The 22,671-nt window shown below is 37.2% G+C and overlaps 4 protein-coding genes and 1 pseudogene across 4 annotated transcripts; 3 read left to right on the forward strand and 2 right to left on the reverse strand.

Moving 5' to 3' along the window:
- LOC18773358 (F-box protein At5g03970) lies at positions 1,909 to 4,345 on the reverse strand. Its single transcript, XM_007205230.2, has 2 exons — positions 4,203 to 4,345; positions 1,909 to 3,309 (listed from the first exon to the last, which is right to left on the reverse strand). The coding sequence occupies exon 2, from the start codon at positions 3,307 to 3,309 to the stop codon at positions 2,110 to 2,112; it is 1,200 nt and encodes a 399-aa protein (XP_007205292.1). The 5' UTR covers positions 4,203 to 4,345; the 3' UTR covers positions 1,909 to 2,109.
- On the forward strand, positions 4,436 to 8,233 carry LOC18772282 (putative GPI-anchor transamidase). The gene is made up of 10 exons (XM_007207624.2): positions 4,436 to 4,869; positions 5,590 to 5,631; positions 5,729 to 5,873; positions 5,961 to 6,190; positions 6,454 to 6,511; positions 6,840 to 6,917; positions 7,072 to 7,160; positions 7,292 to 7,373; positions 7,460 to 7,651; positions 7,739 to 8,233. The coding sequence occupies exons 1-10, from the start codon at positions 4,712 to 4,714 to the stop codon at positions 7,877 to 7,879; spliced, it is 1,215 nt and encodes a 404-aa protein (XP_007207686.2). The 5' UTR covers positions 4,436 to 4,711; the 3' UTR covers positions 7,880 to 8,233.
- Positions 8,558 to 11,178, forward strand: LOC18774575 (C-Myc-binding protein homolog). The gene is made up of 5 exons (XM_007206091.2): positions 8,558 to 8,816; positions 8,904 to 8,976; positions 9,140 to 9,188; positions 9,850 to 9,973; positions 10,737 to 11,178. The coding sequence occupies exons 1-5, from the start codon at positions 8,799 to 8,801 to the stop codon at positions 10,833 to 10,835; spliced, it is 363 nt and encodes a 120-aa protein (XP_007206153.1). The 5' UTR covers positions 8,558 to 8,798; the 3' UTR covers positions 10,836 to 11,178.
- Positions 12,710 to 17,431, forward strand: LOC18773183 (AT-hook motif nuclear-localized protein 14). Its single transcript, XM_007205372.2, has 6 exons — positions 12,710 to 13,373; positions 14,706 to 14,758; positions 15,086 to 15,217; positions 16,237 to 16,389; positions 16,701 to 16,983; positions 17,092 to 17,431. The coding sequence occupies exons 1-6, from the start codon at positions 12,992 to 12,994 to the stop codon at positions 17,154 to 17,156; spliced, it is 1,068 nt and encodes a 355-aa protein (XP_007205434.1). The 5' UTR covers positions 12,710 to 12,991; the 3' UTR covers positions 17,157 to 17,431.
- LOC18772414 lies at positions 17,589 to 21,165 on the reverse strand (annotated as a pseudogene).

Genomic DNA, 22,671 nt, shown 5'->3' on the forward strand with positions numbered 1-22,671 from the left:
CTGTCCATTAATCTTTGACACTTGTCCATCAATCCAAGCCAATTCTGGGTCTTCAACCCAGACATTAGATCCTACAATGATATTTACTGGCGTTCCCTGTAGTTGAAGATACAAAGGAATGAAATTATACATAAATTTTTATTTAAAATGTCATCATAAACACAAACTTCATCGATAACCATTTCTGAATCATTTTGTATGAAAACTGGAAACAGAATAAAGGGGCAAATTATTCCAACAAAATATGTGCCAACACCTTTTGTCCTATTGCTGTTGCATATCTACTAAGTCTATGTTAGGTATGCCCACCACTAATTATTTCACCATCACCAAAAGTACAGTGTGATGCTAAGCACACTCATCTCTCTTGCTCAATGCTTAGTTCGAGTTGTCATATGCCTTGTGTTTTACCTAGGAACAGAAAAGCTAGTAGTTTCTTCTACAGCTAAATTGTTTACGAAATTTATGTTTTAAAGGAATAGCTAGTTCAGAAAACCACAGAGACACACGCACATCCCTCCATTCTTATTACACCCTTGGCAAAGAAATTTTCGGTTACCACATCTCTGAGAAGCAAAGAATCCCAATCTGGTAATCACAAGCTAACACTGGGCTATTGTAAAGGATAACATACACTAAACAACCGTTCCATTTTGCATCACAGACACTAACTTAATCATATGTTCGATCAAAAAAAGAAAACTTAATCATTTGTTATTAACAAACTCAACAACCATTTGATCCCTGGAACTAGTTTTTGAATGCGACATACATTTTTTTAACTGAATTTCGGAAACCTAGTTTAATCTACAAATTAAAGGAAGACAAAACCATGGATATACAGAAATCAACAAATGTCAATTTATGAAATTCAACAAAAGACCGTACGTACCATTTTTCTTTTCTAGGCTGCCAATCCAAAGCTCATGAAGTACTTTTATTCAAAAGTTGAGATGCATGACAAATCAGCTCCCAACTCCAGCTGAGAAGTGTTCCTTTCCACCAGACACCATAAGAGAAAGAGACCCTTTTGAGCAAAACCATCAAACTTTTGAGAATGAACAAGAGTCGAGGTTAATGGGGTCAGACAAAAACTCCATTTTCCGGGAAAGTTGGCAAGAAAGTGAAGGAAAAAATGGGAAGGGGTAGAAAGAGAAACAGAGATTGGTTGATTGGTGAGGTGGGAAAGTTTTGACTGTGTGATTGTGTGTGGGAAGTGAATGTGGATCGAGTCGGTTGTGGGAGTGACATTCTTCAGAAGCGCCTCTTGTTTCGGTTGCTTTCCTTTGTTTGCGCGCCAATTAGTGGCTACTAACCAAGTCTTCTCTCTCTTTCTTTAACGGTACATCTCCTTGTGTCATAGTGCTCTCTCGGTCTGGGGATGTTCCAATCTTGTGTATCTGAATGTATTGTAAACATTTGCTACTCGTCATGAAAACCGTTGGATTGGGATCAAAGTCTTCGAAACATTTTAACGGACTGGATTTTCTTTCTTTTCCTCCATGTGTTTGTATTTGAATGTGACGTCTATCACCGTCTTGCTGTTTTTTCGTTTAAACATAACAGAAAGTTTTGTCTTTCAGAAACATGCTTTAAAATAATAAATATGAAAGAGTTTAGGATCTTCCCTGCTTCAACTGGCAGACGCATTTACAAAGATTTGGTTTTTATACTTGTATATGATTCCTTCCACTGTTAAACAGTTTGGGGGAGCTGAAGATCCAAGCTCCAAACTAACCAGTGGTTCCCTGCCCTGCCCAAATGTTCTACTTGTAAACAGTCTTTCTAATGTTCTACTTTACATGTTACAACCATTTACAATTACCAGTGCTGTTTTCCACCGCAACAGAAAATGCATATCAATCAATAGTCAGAAAAGAATCTTTAAACAGAAGATAAAAGAAAAAGTGGGAAAAGAATACTGAAGTCTCCATAAAAAGGTAAAAGAAAATTTTATGCACATATATATATATCACAGCAAAGAGAACATCATCTCAATATTCTAAGGAAACTGTCATATGTTAATTACATAAAACAACTAAATGCAACACAGGTCACTTGCAGGGATCGTATGAAATAGATGTCTACAACTTTCTCCTCCGTAAGTCTTTAGGGGCATAAACAGGAGCGCGGCCAAGAAGGTCTAAAGTAAGGCATTACTTGACTGTCATCCCATTGAATAGAAGAGTCACGACCAAGATATGGAATCAGTGTAAGCCTCCGGCTCTTGAGGTGAAAGAGAAATATGTTCCATCCAGCTCTTATGAAGACATATTCAGAATTCTGGGGAAGGAATGACAATATTTGAGCTTCTTTAGAATTCTTTGCAGAGTCTGGATTTTGCTTCCACATTGCTTTGAAACTTAGTTTGTACCTTAAATTCCACCTGTTCTGTGATTGCACGTTTGATGAGAAACTATTTCCTTCCCTCTCAAGAACCCATATCTCCATGCCTGACGTGCTGCTCTGACCATACTGCAAATGCCCATCTGGGGCCTCCCCAAGAACACACTCATCATAATCTTGAGAAATCGTACCATCTGGTAATTTAAGCAAAACTATACGCCTATCTCCAAGACGTGGATCATAAATGGCTAGATTTCCCTGGGTTGCAAACCAGTATACGACACCACTAATTACAGTAGCCACTGCCCAAGGACGCAAGGCAAATGTTGAAGAGCAAGTGAGCGTATAATGTTTCCATGTACCAGTCACTGAAGAGAAAGTCTCAATGGAGACAGTATTAACTTCATCACGTCTGCAGTCACATCTTGCCCGAATAACCTTGTAGTGGATGATTTCCTCAAAACACTCCTCGGTGACACTGAAGAATGCAATACACAAACTTTTATAGTACCGCTGAGGTTGAGGAAGTCGGCATAGCTGTTTGGTGATTGGGTTCCACACAGAATATGTCATTGGGTGGCGGCCAAAAAGAAGAAGGCCATTGGAAGAGTCAATGAAATAGCCAAGCTGTTTGGGGATCCCAGAAACCAGTAAATTATCGCCTTCCTCACAAGTTGACAATAAATGAAGTGCACGCTCTGATGGGGGCCGGCATATGCCATGTTTAGATCTTCCAAGGTATAGATGATTGCACACAAAGAAGCCCAAAAGATGAAAACTTATTCTCCATCGAGCATGGTAATCCTTTCGAAAAGAAGAGCTACATATCACACGAAGCCACCTCTTTGATACGAGTATGAAATTGAAAACAGATTTCTCTGGCAGTCGAAGGAGGATCTCGTGTAGGATGTCATCAGTCAATGCAGCATGAATATCATTTGCAGACCTCTTTTGACCCTTCATCTGGACACATAAAATTGTGCGGAGAGCATGCTCCACTGTATGAGTACAGTCCTAATAATGTGTAGCAGATCATATCCAATATTAAAGCATCTCAATTGACATAAAAACACACAAATCTATAAGTCACCAGTTTGTCCATGATTTAAAACACTACTACTACTGATAAATTAAAATATTTTCTTATATCAACATAACCTAGTAATGATATCCATCAGCGACGATAGACGTTTATTTGATCTATATTGCTCAGCAATCTTTTATCATAATCTGGTAAGCAACATATCGCTAGAACTGTTTTCAACTTCAGATTTTTTTTCAAACTATAACCAAATATGCAACTAAAATTAAAATAATTGTTAGATAATAAGCTTTGGCTCGCGAATTCGGGAAAGAAGAGGGATTGAGGACAAAAGAACGAGATTGAACCCATATGAGCCCTGCAACCAATTTGCTGAATTGCGGAATTGCCCTTCACCAGTTCTAAAGAAACAAACCCAATCTCCAAACTTCTAAGTTTCTAACACTTGAACAGCTTATGATCACAAAAACCCAGAATTTGTCTATAATCCGGTTACTCATTTACATTGTACTAAATCCATCGAGGAAAAAGACCAAATCTTTCCTCAGCAAAGCCCAACAAAAATTGCTTCTGACACCTTAAAGTTTTCATCTTGCAAGTTGTCCGATACTGATACAACAGAGAACATAAGACCCAGAACGTAATCACCTTCACTTCCTACTCTAAGCAATCAAATGGAAACGAAAGACGGTAACTACATTAGCCCATCTACCATTTTTGCCCTATTCATCAATTATATCAAAAGAAAGAAAGAGAATCAATTAAACAAAAGCATGCATAAAAGAAAGGGAATGTGTAGCTTAAAAGAGCGTACCTGAGAGAATGCGTAGCTTAAAAGCAAGTGAATGGGTGCTTGCCCTTCAGCTTGAGCGTCTTAAGGTTTGGGAAATTGGAGGTGATGAATTTCGGGTGGCCAAGTGGGTTTTTGACTGGATTGTGACCTCACTGGGATTTTATTGGGCTTTTCCGGGACCAGCTTATTGTTTCTTTTGTCTTCGGGCCAGCTTTGTTGGGTTTTGGCGTGGCGGGTCAACTATATAGCGGGTCAAGTTTACATGTCTACCGGCCTTCAGTGACGTAACAGGAAAAATAAATAAAGAGAAGGGGAAGAAGAAGAGTGAGATATAGGCTGCTAATCTCTGGGAGGGAAAGAAAATTATCGAGATGACAAGCCTCGTTGTGCCATTAACAGATTTGGGTCTCTAATTCCATATAAGCTCGAGGCAAGATTTGCTTGCTCCCTCATTTTTACCCCCCAAGATTTTCTTTTCTTTTTAACAAGTTGTACCCCAAGTTCATAAGAATTCAAGCATCCGCTGCAAGATGTGCAATTTATTCAAATCCATAGTGGTGGCTGCGGCGTTATTGCTTCTGGGTCCGTGCACTGTCACCAAATGCATGGCGTTTGGTTCTCCTCCTTCTTCTGAGACCACTATGCACACTAACAATTGGGCTGTTCTGGTCTGCACCTCTCGATTCTGGTAATTCAAACTTTGTTTTGCTCTTTTCAACTTGTCTTTTTTCTATTTCTGTGTGAAATAGATATCGCCCAAGTTATAATTTCCGATAGCCTTCTAAAAGTTTCTTTACTTTTATCTTTTACTAATTTAATTTTTTGATAAAAATTCGGGTGTGTTTGATATGATTATTAGTTTGCTTACTTTGTGGATCGTATCCATCCATGAGCACTTTCTAGTTTATTTGCTCAGTTTTTTAACCATGCTTGGCAACAATGCAAAAGAGAAGTTGGAATTACGTACTGTATGAACCATAACCATTTTTCTAGATGTGGATGCATGAATGTACACTAATTCATCTTCGGCTTTGGTATAGGTTTAAACTTGTGAAATGGCCATCTACTTTTTCAGCGTTTCATATTTTCAATGCTGGGGGAGTTGAATAGAGCTGTCTCTATCACATATTCAGTCTTCTTTTAGAGAGAAACTACAGTTCTTTCACCTTGCTTGGCTCTCTTGCATTCAGTACTTTAATTTAAACATTATTGAAGCATTAAAGGACACTAAGTAAAAGGAAGTCTTCCTATTTTCATCTTAAGGGTTCATTGAAAGAATCAATATATATCACTGAATTCTTGTAATCATTGTAATGAGCTAGTTTGAAGAATCTTGAGCTACCTATTTCAATCTCTCATAGTTCTACAATATCGCAATTTGATTAACCTATCCCAATGTTGTCTTCAGGTTTAATTATCGACACATGGCCAATACTTTATCCCTGTATCGGTAAGAACACGGTCTTTTCCTCCTAGATCATCTTCTTGTCTGTCATTCTTTCTTTTCTTTCATAGTTACTTCAGTGCTTTTGTCTTTTGATTTACAGGACTGTTAAGCGACTTGGAATACCTGATGAGAGAATAATACTTATGCTGGCAGATGACATGGCCTGTAATGCTAGAAACAAGTATCCTGCCCAAGTTTTTAACAATGAAAACCACAGACTCAACTTGTATGGAGATAATGTTGAGGTGAGCTTTCTTCTATCTGTTTAGGTCTTTTACTTTGCTTCAAATAGTTTTCCAAATATGGCTGATTTACCAAACTGAATCTATCAGGTGGATTATCGAGGGTATGAAGTGACAGTTGAAAATTTTTTACGTGTATTGACTGGGCGTCATGAGAATGCTGTTCCAAGATCTAAGCGTCTTTTGAGTGATGAAGGAAGCCACATTCTTTTGTATATGACAGGACATGGAGGAGATGAATTTTTAAAATTTCAAGATTCGGAAGAGCTCCAGAGTCATGATTTAGCTGATGCAGTTAAACAAATGAAAGAAAAGCATAGGTTAGGAATTTTTACCTCTACCACTGTTGCCTTTTACATTTGTATAAGAATTTCTTACATTTTAATATTAGAAATGGGGAGAAAATGATTATCAGATGAATACAATAATTTACATTTCTTATGAAATTATCAATTATCAATTTAGTTTGGGACAATTTTTTATATTTTACATGTTGTTTATCCATGTTGATGACTGTTCCTATTGATCGTCGCTGCTGGACAAATGAACTCATATGAAGTTGATAACGTGATCAAAATTTTAGATTCAAGGAGCTGCTGATAATGGTAGACACTTGCCAAGCTGCCACTCTCTTCTCTCAGGTTTGTGATTTGCTCCTTCCTGTTCTTAGAAAAGAAAAGCATAATATATTTTAGCTATATCCTGTTTCGTTCAATTTTTCGGACCGAAATTATAATGTTTAAAAAGAATGTACAAAAAAACTTAAACTCAAAATATACCATCCTGGTGTACACTTTTGCAGATAGGATAGCTTGAATGGAAACATTTGTTTGACTTCATTGCACAGGGACAAATTCCTTTATGATTGTGTATAATAGTTTCATAATCTGAAAAGAGAGTATCTTTGATGAAATTGTTCTATTCACATGCTTTTATACTAAATGAAAGATCATATTTTGAGTTTTGCAGCTTCAATCACCCGGAGTTTTGGCTATTGGAAGTAGCATGAAAGGGGAGAACTCATACTCACATCACTTGGACTCTGATGTATGGTGGATTTGTTGGCATAAAATGCTTTTAACATTTAAACTGATTTGACTGAGAATGCTATTCCATGTTCTTGATTAATCTCAAATCCAGGTATTTGATACCACTTACTGGCATTTCATCTAATTATAGTCACACTGTTTGCTTGATACAGGTTGGTGTTTCTGTTGTAGATCGTTTTACATTTTACACCCTTGCGTTCTTTGAGAGGCTAAATATGTATGATAATGCCTCATTGAGCAGGTATATTTAAGAAATTGCATACCTATTTCATTGTGGCAATTATATCTTTCAAAGTGTACAGAACCATTACAGTGTAAGTGATTTTTCTTCAAAATTAATATTTATTGTAGGATTTGATTATCATTTTGCAGTCTTTTCAATTCCTATAACCCAACCTTGTTGATGTCAACCGCATATTACAGAACAGATCTATACCAGCAACACCTGGAAGAGGTAGGGAAGTTTTAAACTTAATCTTCTCAATTTGGAGCTATTGAAGTTGCTTGCTTTACTTTGATACTGGGAAATACTCTCTCTAGGTGCCCGTGACGAACTTCTTTGGTTCAGTCATGGAAACTATACATACTGATTCAACTTATAAAGCCCCTTCAATAAAAAGTTTCAGCAGAGCTGAAATCAAGATGCCCCTTGATCAACCAGCCAATGACAATGAAAGAAGAATTTTGGCAGATTCAAATGGTCAAGATCAAATCAGTAACCCCAAAAAAGAGGTGACTTTTTATATCCCTTCCCTTCTGGTCGTTCAAAAAGCTTTGTTTCTTTACAACATTGTCGTGATGGGAAGGAATGAATGCCAGGAACAACAGGGTGCTTTCAGACATTTGTGGAACACTATTAATGACAAGGTGGAAAAAATTGAAGATGTCGATTCCTTTGTGCTGTACGGCCTGTTAGTAATGCTTCCAGTGTTGCTACTTCCCACGCTGTTATCATGGTGAAAGTTTTGGTGCATTTCATGCAATTCCTTTCCCCACGTCGTGTTCATTATTTTGCTCCTCCACCAATCAAGTGTTTGCGTGCGCGTGTGTGGGGACAGAGAGAGATTGAGAGATGTTGATTTAAAGTCTTCCCTGTAATTGATTGCTGGGATTGCACCAATTTCATATATATATATATATATATATATATATGTTACAGAAGAAAAGTTTAAGCTTTCCATGGACAGGTGATATGGGCCCACTGTCATGCACTAGGAATATGATTTGATCTAAGAGCTGAATTTGCTAATTGGATTGAACACTTCTTCGACCATCGAATGAAAGATGGGAGAAAGTGGATCTCTTTTCATATTATACACTGGGGCCAAAATGAACAGCTCCAAACATTCTATAGTGAGGGCTAGGTGAGGTCCTATCTCTTAAGCGTTGAATTATGCTAATCAATTTGATTCAATGGTTAATCTGTTTGATCCAACGATTAAGAGATACGGCCTCATCTAAAGGCCACATGGCCCTCACTTGTAAAATTGTCTAATTCTAAATGGTGAGAACTTGGGTGTGCATTCAAACATGCATCAAAATGTCCATTTTCTATCCAACAAAATACAATAAAATCTGAATGAGACAGTGAAAACAACACTGGGTGTTTTGCAATGCCTCCTAATGATACAAACTTTAAACTCCAATGTCAATATTTCAAAAAAAACAAAAACAAAAGACCTCCAATATCATTTGAAATGGAGGCCCATGTGGTCGAAGCATGACGAAAACAATGGTTTGGCTTGGACTGGTAGCGGTAAGGTAGGCCCATGTCAATACCATACTACAAGAGCTTCCATTTACAGCTAGACCAAATCGAAAGCAAGAAAAACAGAAATCCCCCACCACGGCAGATCAAAGAAAATAGAAGACGAAGATCATGATGCACTACAAAGAGGTATGATCCATTTTTACTTCTTTAATTTTTTATTTTTGGGTCTTTCATGAAAAAGGTTTAATCACTGTCTGGTATATGTATGTTCAGGAAAAAGAGGCAAAGAAAGAAGCTTTTAGGAAGTACTTAGAATCCAGTGGAGTTCTTGATGCCCTCACCAAAGGTTTGTTGCTCTCTCCTTCTGACTTCTATCAAGTTTTCCGTTTCTTAATGTAAAGCTTAAGTCTTTTCCTTTTTTGTTTTTGTGGGTTGGGTTTTTTTTATATAAATTATTTGATGTACATTTTCATTTTTTCTCTTTATTTTTGTAATTTTCTCTGGGACAGTTCTGGTTGCGTTATATGAGCAGAATGACAAACCTTCCTCTGCGCTTGAGTGAGTTCATCTCCTTGACTCTGTGATCCAAATGCTCTATTTGAACCAAGAATCAAGCTTTAAATGATTTGCTAGCTCAACTAATAGCAACAGCTATCTGCCAGTTTTTTCAGTTTTTATTAATTAGGCTGAAATCATATGGTATTTACCCAAGAATTCATATGTTATTATTAGTTATTCATTCTTCCACATCACTTTATCAAAAGTTAGATTTTAGCTTTTACCGGGTATTGCATTCTCTTTTTAAGTATCTCATTGTCATTGCACATTGCACATTGTTGCCCAATCTTTAACCTTTAGGATATTTGTAATACAAGCGTACAAGCAGAAATTGTGAGGCTTTGAACATAATCTGCTTGTTATGTATTAAGTAGTCTATATTTATTGGGTTTTGTCAGAATGCTATTTCAGTTGTGTATCATTTCTTCTTGGAAATGGTACTTAAGTTGTAATTGCAATATTCCATCTTTTACTTTTGCAAGTGTTGAGTAGTTGTGCTTAGTTGTGTTCTTCTGTTTGTTCTGGTTTGTGCTAACAAATGTATTTTGTTTCATGTATCACATCCAAATAGAATTATCTTGTGAGATGATTTTTTCCATGCTTATGCCGGTGTGCAAATGTTCAGATATATTTTGATTTTTGATTTATAATTTTTTGACAGGTTTGTTCAACAAAAGTTAGGGGGTCCATCTGTGTCAGAATATGAAAAGGTCCAGGCTGAATTATCAGAGTTGCAGAAAAAGTATAACACACTTTTGGCAGCACACCAAGAAACCTGCTCTGAGGTACTTTTCTAGATTTTGAATCCACCTGTACTTTGAGCTTAATCTAAGCATTGGCTAAGAGGCGTCATTAAGTTTCAGACACCATATTGCCTATAGGGTGATAAACTGTGTTAATAATTTCATCAAATGCAGATGGACAGAGTTGTGAACTTAAGTATTAATATGTGAAGACAAGAAATAAGTATGACCCCTTCAGTATGCCTTACGATTACATAGTTAATTGGGGAGAGACGGACAGAAATCATAGAAATATACAACTTAAGTTATGTTACATACTCATAGTGCAAACGACCTACTGACTCACCCTGCTATTTGTATGATCAATTGAGTAATAAAGTTAAAGTATTTGAAAGTGTAATAGTTGTGTAAAATTTGAATTGGAATCACAGAAAATATGAGTGCTTTGTCTCTTCAAAGTTGATTATAGATGGATTGCAGCACTGATGTGCATGTATCCATCTTGACCCCTCATTGTTTGCATTGCAGTACACCTCCTTATTTTCCAATGAAATTGGCAATATATCAATCTGAACTACTGTAATTCTTTTGGATTGTGGTCGGTTGAGTAATAAAAGATATCTGCTACACCAACTCATTAGATGACTATTAATATGTGGTATAGCTTTAGTAAACTAAGGCGTTCCCTGCGGTGGAATATTTGAGATATGTATGGTTGCATTTGCTTCTGATGTTCATTTGAACTGTGTATGCCCATTACTCCCACTTTGTTATATAAGTCACCTAATTATGCGCTGTATTGCAGCTAGAGGGACTTAAGAGCTCACAAGTACCTAACGTGGCACCAGTTTCTATCAAAGACAAAGAGACCACTGATGAGGAGGCCCTAAAGGAAAAGTTCTAAAAGAGCGGTGGAGGACTTTGTAAATTGCTAAGTTAAGCGAAACCTTTATTTCTTGTAAATATATCAAACAAAAGAACGGAGCCATGGTTCCCTGGCTGTTGTATCCACAGTACACGCCAGAACTTCATATTGTGGGTGTGCATGTCAACTTGTGTTTGTGTGATCACTTTAATCGCTGTATGCTTTTGGTGAGAAGAGGCTGTGGTTTTGTTTAACTGATTGCAGTGAGATATCAACTAATTTTAAGGTCCTCGGGTATTCTTCTGTCTTTAAACTCTAGCTGTTCAGCAAGATATTGTGATACCTGTGAAGATATATTTACTTCAATTCTTCCTGAGTTTGTTATTCTTCCTGAGTTTGTTTCTTGCCCTATGTTGCGCAAGTTATCAACAAAATTTTGAGAGAGTAAAACAGAAGTCCAATAACACAAACTTGAGATCAGCTTATGAAGATAATGACTAGAACATGTGCAGTGGGAGGTAAAAGAGAACACCCTAAAATGTTACAACAATCGGTGGCAAAAGAGAACATTTGCCAATGACATTCCTAACTACTAATATTTTCAATTTGATTGTCCAACAGTTCGTGGCTACGTCCTCTGCTTTTCTGGAAGAAACTTGGTAGCATCTGCTACCAGAAAACAGCAAGCAGAGTAACCAAGACAATGACCGAGCAAATTAAAGCCTGCACCAATATGATTTTCAGCACAAGGAAAAACAAAATCTCATTACAATTAAAATGAAAGGCAAAAGCATTTTTGGTGTCATTCTTACTGCAATCGCAGATGCTGCAAGGCCAGGTCGCTCTCTGGGGCCTTTAAGATAATTTCCAAAATAAAGCACAGTAGCATAATACCATATTGGTGGAAAAGCAAATCCCAAGAGAAACCTATTTATAAGAAGCATTCAAACTCAAAAACATCAATCTCTTCTGTCCTTTAATTGGAAGGAAAAAGTAAGCAGCTTGGAATTATAGAACTCACGAGAACCATCCAATGCCACAACCAAAGCATGCAAGAGGCTTATCATACGTCCCATCTACCAAAGACAAGCCCCTTCCCTCAATTTGCAGTTGCACAATTTCTTTGTCATCAGAATCTCCACCTATAACAACCCTATTTAGTATTTAGTATTTACACACCACAGACAAGAATTTTTTATATAAAAAACTGACCATATTGCTCCTTCACTGTGATCTCAGTGTCGTTTTTCTTGTTTGAAAATGGTGCTTCTGTCATCCCTGTGCTGCTCTCATGCATGATCAACTCCACCAAATTTTTAATAAGAACATTCCTGTGAGTAAATGCACAAAAGTTTGAAATTTCGAAGAAAATCCATGCTTTTATATATGATTTTTTGTGTTCACAAACTGCAAGAGAGAAAAGGCCTCGAACTTGTATTGTGTCCAAAAAGAAAAGGTCTCCAACGAGGGAGAAAGAGGAAAAAAGTATCACTTTTTGTTTCTTGTTTAAATAAAACGGTTCCCTCTTTTCAACCGAAACAACTGCCACTTTGTTTTTGGATTTATTAAACAAGTCTATCACTGCATGAGTTATTATATTATACAATCTGTAATATTCTTCTAGACAATTGTTTAGACATATAAAAGCAACAATTTAATTTCTTTTTCATGTATTTGTGATGTGAACCATAATTCATATTATTGTTCGTCTGCTGAACAAACCAAAAGAAAATGGTTAATTCTACTAACTTTGGACATAGCCCCACTAACAGGTATGTATTATCTTTAGGGTTGTTGGTGAGGTGCCAAATTAACAGCAATTGAACACCAAAACAAATACAATTAGCCTCACATAAAATGAAAGAACTAATTTTTAATTTAATTTTCGTTAAAGATATTAAAGATTAGAAATTGCTGAGTTTGAATTTATTACAGATGAGTATAGAATCAGATAGATATTAGATTATTCAAATGAAAACCTAATTAAAAACGAAAAACGTAATGAAGAAATATGCATTACAGACTCGAGTCAAAATGTCAAATCAAACCTAAACCTAATCCAACGGCCAAAATCACACCACACATACAAAAACGCATACCAAGAAAACCAACCAAAAATAAAATAAAAAAAAATAATTTTGTTATTCGACACAGACGCACGCTCTCTCTCTCTCTCTCTCTCTCTAAAACTCAAAATGGAACCTAATGAAAACCAACTGAGCTCCTACTTCCAACACCCCACCACCACCACCGGCACCGGCACCGCCGCAACTGTCACAGCCACAAACACTGCATCACCGACCAATGGGCTCTTGCCAAATACCCACTCCACTGATGGGTCCCACATGGTGTACTCTCACTCGGTGCCTTCCTCAGCGGTAACCTCGCCACTCGAGCCCGCGAAAAGGAAGCGAGGAAGGCCCAGAAAGTATGGCACACCGGAACAGGCTTTGGCAGCCAAGAAGGCGGCGACGACGTCATCTCACTCCTCATCCTCTAAGGAGAAAAAGGACCACCATGGCTCTGCCTCGCCTTCTTATTCTGGGTCTACCAAGAAATCTCAGCAGTTTTCTCTTGGTGGGTTGCAAATAGCCTTTTGGATTTTGTATGGTTTGGTTGTGAAATTTGTTGTCTTTATTGCAAATTGCTTCAATTTCTACATGTGTTTCAAACTTTTGGTTGCATTGTCTTGGAAAGATTCACACTTGGTTGTTCTGGGTGGGTATTCTGGAAATACCCTATTTGTGTTTGGTTGGGAAATTTTTGTTTCTAGGAGGGTTCTTTTGCAAACTGCTCCAGTTTTATGTGGGCTTTTTAACATCCATTGTTTCTTAGTGCTTGCCCTCTTTGCTATTAGTTCTTTTTGGTTTTATTTTTTCATGGTTTATTGTGAATTCGTTGTAGTTTAGAGGGTTTTGCTGCAGTGCCTGAGTTTATACATGTTTTTGGTTGCATTGTTTATATGCCTGTTTAGTGTCTTCACTCTCCGTGTTCTACCCAGTTTCTGTTATGTAGGTCTATCATAATTCAACTTAACTATTTCCAAATGATGGGCATAGTTGAAACATTAATTTTGAAATAGAATAGTATGACCTCCACTTGTTCAAATGAGAAGCTTTTGGGGAAATACAAAGAGAACATAATATAATTGGTAATTTTTATTCACATGAACCAAATTTCTCTCCAGATCACACAGCTTATGGAGTGGAAACTTTGGTTGGCTTGAGAGAAAGATATTGATAAGAAACTGGTACAAGCTCCTGTCTGGATAAAAGATTTTCTGCCCCTCCCAAATGAAAACGTGTGTGAGGCATATGTCAATATTATAGTGCAAAGTGGCAATTTTTAGCAACCGACGATGCATGAAAAAGTAATTTCAATGGTTTAATGGAAGTATAAAACTGGGATTGCTCGTTGAATTTCTATCAGTAGATGAGACAAGGTTTTTGTGGTTTGCAAGACTTTTTTGTTTTGTTCTTTAGAATTCTAGAACTTCTCACACTTACTGTTAGATTTTATATTGAGAATGGAGATAATAACTAGACATTTAGTTCACAGTGGTTAGTTGATCTAAAACCTATTTGCATTTAAGAATGTTGTATATTACTTGCCGAATATGAATTTTTTCTTCCCACTTCTGAAGGTCCTTTCTGTCCCAGTATTTATTTATAACCTCTATTATTCTGTGATTTAATGTAAAATTAGGAAAAAAAAAAGGCTTGGTTAAAGCTTAGGTGACCAGCTAACCTACCCTATTTTCCTTGTATAATGTTTTCATTTGCTCATAAGAAGTATATATGTTTTATTGAATGCTGTTTAAATGTCTTTTTCTTGTTTGACAATGTGGGTATAAATAATTATAATTTAACACACTCATGTTGTGCTTTTCCTCTTAATTGGTTGATGTAGGCAATGCAGGGCAAGGTTTTACACCACATGTTTTAACTGTAGCTGCTGGGGAGGTATGCATGTCCTAATCCTTTCAAACTCACCCTTTTCTTCCATAAATTGCAGATACTGGATTGTAGCTCTTTCGTTTCTGATTGCATGAAAAACTTTTTTTTCTTTTCACATCTGTGTTTCAAATGTGTCACATGCTGATCTTGGATACAGAATAATTCCTTGAATTTGTTTATGGTTTTTTGTTGGTGCAGTTACTTTTGTATTTTTTAAAAATCAACAATTGCCTGATCGTACCTTGTTTGTGTGCCGTCTTTATTATAGAGTGTTTCCGTTGTTATTTTTTCTTTATTTATTATCTGCTCACAGTTTATTGACATGTCTAACAGGATGTGGGCCAGAAAATTATGTTTTTTATGCAACAGAGTAAGCGTGAAATATGCATTCTGTCTGCTTCTGGTACAATCTCAAATGCTTCTCTCCGCCAGCCAGCTACTTCAGGAGGCAACATTACATATGAGGTAAATTTTTTGTCTTCAACATTTTCCAAGTGGGATAGTTTAGTCTTTTGACCCATTCATATGGGAACTGCGGTGATGCACTTAGTAACGAAAAAAGAAAAAAGTAAATATCAGAAACAGCAGTTATCTTGCAACAAATTGTATTTGAATTCAAATTTGGAGTATCAGATTTAGTGTTTGTTCAAGGTATGTGTATATGAGCCTAAATGTACAATACTAGGTCACTGCTTTGCATTAGTGAGTCTCCAGATGGTATTAGATTCTTGGTGCGCAACAATAGGGCAACTGTGCTCACTATTGGCAACTAACAGTTTAATTTATCTGTGTGCTCTCTTAAGGAGCCTAAATGTACAAATTCAGATTAATTTTTTGTCGGGTCTTCATTTAGTTAATTTGAGATACGGCACAGCTGCTGTTCCAAAATCTGAAAATAACAATTATCACTTGAAAATAACAGTTCTGGTTTGAAAGCCATATTGGCATGCAAATTCTACCAAGGAATACACCATATGATTGATGAAAAAGTACACCATCCATAGCGATTTGGGTGGCTGAACTTTGATTTTATTAGCATCCAATTTATTCAGGTAGGATTCATTGCTACAATTATAATTAGGCAAGGTGTCTTTCCTCTATGTGTGGGTGTGTAGTTAGGGAGGAGAAAAGGGAGGAAATGACAATGAATTTTAAGATTCTTTCTTTTGCTTTCTGTTTTGGCTGCTAAATGACTATAGTGGTTTATTTGGAAATAATAATAAAAATATTAGTTTTAGAATTGTGCATATGCTTTTTCTATCCAGAAATTTTGTGGAATTGTGAAACAAAAATTATGTAAATAAATTGTTTTAAAATGTGCATATGCTGCTGAAAAAGCATTTCATTAGTTGCTCAAAAGATTCAACTTATGTTTGGTTAAGTCCTTTATACTGCCAGTTAACTTGACAGATTGAACTGGGACTTCTTGATCATCTGCCTCATGTTTAGTCCATCAAAGTATAATGATTTCTTTCTGATGTTAGGGTCGTTTTGAGATTATTTCACTATCTGGGTCTTACGTACGTACTGACCTTGGAGGGAGGGCTGGTGGGCTCAGTGTGTGCCTATCTAGTACAGATGGGCAAATCATCGGCGGTGGAGTTGGTGGGCCCCTGAAGGCTGCAGGCCCTGTGCAGGTACTTTTTTAGAAAAAGTGATTTTTTGTTGATCAGATGTCCATAATATGTTGTTAGTGCACAACTGTGGCAGAAGATACTAGCTACTTCTGTCTCTGCCTTGAAGCAAGGGGGGTTGGGTTGTTAACCATATAGTTGACTTGGTGCTTTGGATGTCATCTGATGCCTCAAATTGATTTTTTCCATGTTATTAGGCACTGGGACATTTCTGTAACATTTTCTTCTTAATTGCAGTCTCTGCTCGTTTCGGTTGGCATGTTTGATAAATGGTTCTGCTGTATTACTGAAAAACTTTCTATTTGCACCTACAGGTTATTGTCGGAACATTTATGGTTGATGCCAAGAAGGATGTCACTGCTGGTGTAAAGGGTGATGCTTCTGCTACCAAGTTGCCAACAGCTGGGGAAATGATGAATGTAAGCTTCCGCTCGGCAGTTGACTCTTCTGGAAGAACTCTCGTCCGGGGAAATGATGATCAGCAAGCTATTGGAGGAAGTCATTTTATGATTCAGGGCATGCATGTCGCACCTTCACGGCCCACAGATTGGAGGGGTGGTCCAGATGCTAGAGGCACTGGTGCTTATGAATTGACAGGTATAATCCCCTCTCACCACACGTTCACAATTATAAAAGATTCTATAGATTGACATTGCTCGCAGGTATGACTTATGAGAGTCTGAAAGGAGATATTTTATTTTGCAGGAAGAGCAGGTCGTGCAGCACACCAATCTCCAGAAAATGGGGACTATGATCAAATTCCAGATTAGGCTTGCTTTTGGATTTGGAAGCACTGTTTTGTCGTAGATAGATGTATAATACATACCGGAACTTTTTGTCAGCTTATGCTGTTTGTAGCGTGCACCATACATTAGAGATGATGGCTTATGAAAAGTCCCATACCTGTGACTTCCTCCTGTTGAAATATTTTGATGCCTTCAATATTGCTCGTAGTATCTGTGCGCATAGGGGTTGCTGGCCAGTTTCTGTTTTATACTTGGCTGAATATGGTAGCGTATATTTATCCATTCTGTTATTATCACAGTTCTGCATCTGCTTTTAGAACTTTTTATTATGAGCTGCATTTTGTTAAAGGATCGTACCTAAAAACATTAAAGTGGCCGTAGCAAAAGAGTGTTGTCCCCATGGTATACAAGTTTTCTTTGATTGAGCTTGGTATGAAGGGTTCAAATCAAATTGTGTTAACTGGAAAATCTGCCTTTTCATCCTTGGATGTGAGTATATGTTACGTGTACATAACTTAAATACCTATAATTTAATCAAATTCCACAAGTCACATCACCTCAAAGGACAATAATATTACTGAGCCAGAATGTGGTAAAGAAGTCCCTTGCTTCATGATAGCGTTCTAAGACAACATTGAAGAGCGGATGGATTGGTTCCAACAAATTGGAATAGGGACCCAACACTGCTCTCGGCATCAGTAGAGACTTACAGAAAGACCACTTAGAGCATAACACGTGTGATAGAAGTCTCTGGATTTCCCAGGTTTGTCTTTTAATCCACCATTCTCCTCCTGCATCAACCAAATCAAGTTAAAATATTAGTCCCCGAAAAGTAAGAACTCGAAGAACTATAGATGGAAGGTGATATTTGAAAATCAAACCTGTGAGCATAAAAGTAAGTATAGCTGCAATGCACGTCCATCAAAAAGTGGCTCCATTTCTACCCTTCTCTTTACAAAATTATGACCAATATCATTGAAATTTACTGCACAGAGAGCAAAAAAAAAAAAAAAAAAAAAGGGAAATTTTAGAAAGTCAAAACAAAATTTGGGTGTTGAAAGGGAAATTTATTTGAAGCAAAAAAAAAAGAAGCAGCAAGAATACATGGCTAAACATCTGAAACTTGTCTAAGTCAGCCTACCTTCAAAAGTATTGCCCCCAACGGGGATCACCAGTTGTTGATCAATAGTTGAACATGCTCTTTGTAGTAATGCAAAAGTACCTCCCTGGTCACTTATATCAATTAATTCAACTATGAGACGATGAAGAAGAATCCCTAAACAGATAAAGGAAAGAAAATCACCTGCCAGAAGGAGTAGCAGCAATCAACCAATTTATTAGTCCTCCCCTTAAATCCGCACTCCTTCCCTTGTTGAAATACCAACCAATCCTAACACCAGTTACAATAGAGAACAACATTTGTCTTAGGATTGGAGAGGTTCAAAACATGTTCATTGAAAACAACGTTAAATTTTCTTACAATTAGTCTCGGCAAGTCCAGTTGATTGACCTGATTGATCATAATCATCGTTGCCACCCCACAGAAGGTGTACCTGAAGAAAAAGATTATCGGATCTATAAAAAACTAATAGATCTATCCAACCGACATCTCTTAATACTTCATCCACATAATCCGGCAAAAAGGCCATTGTGCAAATTGTGTTAATGATGTTCAAACAGATAGAAGTCTGAGACATACCCGCCATGAGCTTCAGTACCAGGTTCTGCAGAAATGCCACCTTCATAAGTCTGACAACTGCAAATACAGAAAATGTAATTTATCCCTGATCAAATGCCAATCCATATCAAGCAGAACAAGCTTTAAGCAACCTCAAGATGTAGTTTCCAACATTCTGCACGAGTTCATCATCCAAAATGTTCAAAATACTTGCTACCTGCGAATGAGTGTTGAAATTAAGCAAGCATATAACAACGTTGTAAGTAAAGAACAGAACCATAAGTAATTCAATGAATATTCAGATAATACCACAATTTTTAGGACAAATTTAAGGATGGCACAACTAGCACAAGCCTTAGCAAGTTCAATAAGACTTTGGGAGTAGATAGAGGAACACATGGAGACACCTTGGCCATACGGCCAGACTTCTATTAGAACTTGTGATCAATGGATAAGAGTCATTTGAGACAAAATGTTCAACTTTTGTTATTACCCAAGTCAGAGAAGTTCATATTGTAGTTTTGAGAACTACGCTCAAGAACAGAGTAGTTATATGCATAAAAAATGGGCGTGTGCACCAGTAACATATGAATGAATTTGTGTTGAGAGGAGAGACTAACAGAAATTGCAGCGTAGCAGGCCCGGACATCAATTTCTCCACCATCATGAATCCTGGGGAAAAGTAAGGAATCAAATACAGTTCCAAACTTCTAGAAACAAAAGTATACATCTGGAAAATTGGGTCAGTTTTTACTACTTTTAAGCCAAAAGAACACACAAATGAATGTGATTTCAAACCTGAAGCCGCCACTTGGGTGTTTCATTTGTCGTAGAAACATGCACATTTCACTTCTGAAGAACAAAAAATCATGTCAAATCACTTCCCAAAGGATCAGAATTGCATTGCATTGTGTAAAATATGTGAGTTTGTTCTCAAGGAGCATAAACTAATCACCTATTAATTGACGAAAGAGCTTTATGACCACCCAGAGTAACGAGTGAACAGACAGCAGCATAAGTTGTTGCAAGATGTGGCATCTGATTAAAACAATGAACAATCTAAGCAGAAGAATGCATGACATAATAGAGCATAGAAGCAATGAGAGATGAGTAGATCAATTCAAGCCATGACAAATAACGCCAAAGAGGTATTAGGAAATATTATGCATCAAGAATGACTAAGCCACCGGGGGCAAATATGGCGACCATATACTTGCCTGTCCAGGTCCGCCACCATAACCACCATTTGGGTCCTGGAATGCAAGAGAAAGACAACTTGATGAGGAGAACTCAAAGCACCGGCCTTTACTTGTGTTTCATTTAAGCAGGCAGAGAGAGCAATGTGGTTGTCTTATAATACATACACACCTGACAACGGCAAAGGAAATCAACGATGTTGTTTTGCAATTGGGCGTCAAAAGACTCTCCTAGTAAAGCCAATGAGTGCAAATTCCAAAAGCAAACCCACGGTCGACTGACAAAACAAATCCAACCATATGTCACAAAAATCAAAACTTTAATCATCCAATTTAGGAGAGAGAAAGGCAGAGAGAGAGTTATACAGGGCATCCAAAATGCAGAAGGAGCTTGGGAGTTGTCTGAGACCCCCTTTTAGGTAATCTATGTGATTCTCACGCTTAAGTTCCAACCTTTAACATCAACAACCAGAAAACTTCATTATTATTATTATTTAAATTCTACTGCCAACGAAACCAAACCAACGGTTATGAAAAAATTATAAAAATTATAAAAAAAACAAGCAAGAACAGAAGGAAAATCTTTTACATTCGAAATTGGGCGTCCGGGGGAAGTTTGGCGAAGCCTTCGTAGATACGACCGACTTGGCTCTCTACACTCTTTTGGCTGCGCTGAGTCACTGTTGCTACGGGAACCTCCGACGCCTCCATCGTCTTCTTCTTTGAAGTTTCCTTTTTTTTTTTTTTCGGAAAAAAGAAAAAGCGAATTTAGTTCGCCTAAAGGTCTGGGAGTTCACTGCTAATAATCAAAAATCTAGGAAATACAACTGAAACCGTGAATTTAAATGCCAACACATTAAAAATCCCTAATGGACAAGGAAAAGGTATCACAAACCTGACTGAAAAGGAAATTAAAAAAAATTGCCCAGATTGGACCATCCAAACGGTGACCTCTGCTGTTGGGCTAACTTGTCTTCAAGACACAATCTTGGAGCAAACAGACTCTAGTCATTCGCAGACGTAATGTAGCTTGTCAGTTTGTTGGAACAGGACACTTGTGTTCTAGTGGTTCATATAACAACATAAGATGATGTTCTTCTTCTTCGTACGTAAAGATTTGAGCAAGTTTCCATGTCTGAAAACTGAAATTAAAATCTGAAACTTTCCATGTCTGAAAACTGAAATTAAAATCTGAAACTTAGGCACTAATTAATGTGGGTCACTTGTCTTTCTTTTATTGTATGTCAGATTAGAAGGGTCCATCTCTTCACGTGTAACTGTAATGAAGATTTTCAATCATGATGCAAAGGCCATTGACCAGAAATAAATAATCAAGAAAGGCTGAGACTTCATCTTCATTAGGCTCTGTTGTTTTTTTGGACATACTTGAAAACAAAATAAATAAATAAACTGCATGCATTAATACTGCATATATAAACTAGCAGTCCAACATTTGAATATTGATGAAGAAGTAGACAACATAATAATTAACCAGGTCCAGTAATTATTATTACAGTCCCAATAGTCCAGGATCGATAATTGAAAGCTAAGAAAACATAATTAAGCTAAAGATAGTTGAAACTCCGCAGAGCAACAGGCAGCAGCTGCATAAACCTGCAATTAAATTTAAGACAGAGAAGTTATAAGAAATTAGCCACCTGATTATGAGATTAATGATCAAAGCTAGCTAACAATAGTCAATAGTCACCAAACAGATTAGTATAAAAATCTCACCATTAACGTTATTGGATTACATTATTCTAAAGTGCTGATATGGAGGTAAATCTTCTGCAGGAGGAGGAGGGGGTGTCAGATCTCTAGGGTTGGTGGCAATAACATCATTTCTCTGGTAACATGCATTACAAGTATGAATTTGACTTCGGATGGACATGTAATCTCCGTCATTGACAGTTTCCGGAACACGGAAACTAAACTTTCGCTCATCTCTAGTTTCCAGAGCAACAACTACATCATGTGCACTGGAAACGGTCACTTGGCGAAGTGATGATGAGTCTGCAGGGTTATTTTTCTTCTTGGCTGATGATGTTGATGCCATCTGTAAATTAATCAAAGCTATTATTTTAGGAAGTTGGTAATGGAAAGGCCAATGATCTATCTACCGAGAAGGGATACCTACCAAGGCCATGTGTGATATATATAGACAGGAGAGAGATTCACATAATTAAACCAATATATTATTAATTGTGATCCAACTTTTCCTAATTAAATTTTAGCAATAACAAACTCTTGACGCTGATAACTCTTGTGCAGCATACAAATTCATGCATGCAACAGTTTTGGTGATGTCGATTATATGTTATCAATTTGTGAGTACAGAAAGATAACCAAGAAAAGTGCGCCTGGTGTTGAAGAGACACCAAATGCATCCATATCCAGTTTAATCTTCCTCGGATTGCTGAGCTCTTCTAGTCTCTGTGGTCCTGTCTTTCTTTTTCTGAGTTCCATCTTTTTCTTACTACAACTCTGCCTCTGTTCTTTGCTTTTGTTTTGTCGATTAGTTGTTGTCAGTACTGTGTTTTCTTCATCTGCTTGTTTGGGCTCCTCCCCGTTTCTGGGCCTTTGCCTTGTGGTTTGTTTTCATCCCTGTTGGGCTTAATCAACTTGGGCTCCTCCCCAATGAAAACAACAACAAAAGTCAAAGATC

Source organism: Prunus persica, chromosome G6 (genome assembly GCF_000346465.2).
Source record: "Prunus persica cultivar Lovell chromosome G6, Prunus_persica_NCBIv2, whole genome shotgun sequence".
In the NCBI taxonomy this organism is placed as follows: Eukaryota; Viridiplantae; Streptophyta; class Magnoliopsida; order Rosales; family Rosaceae; genus Prunus; species Prunus persica.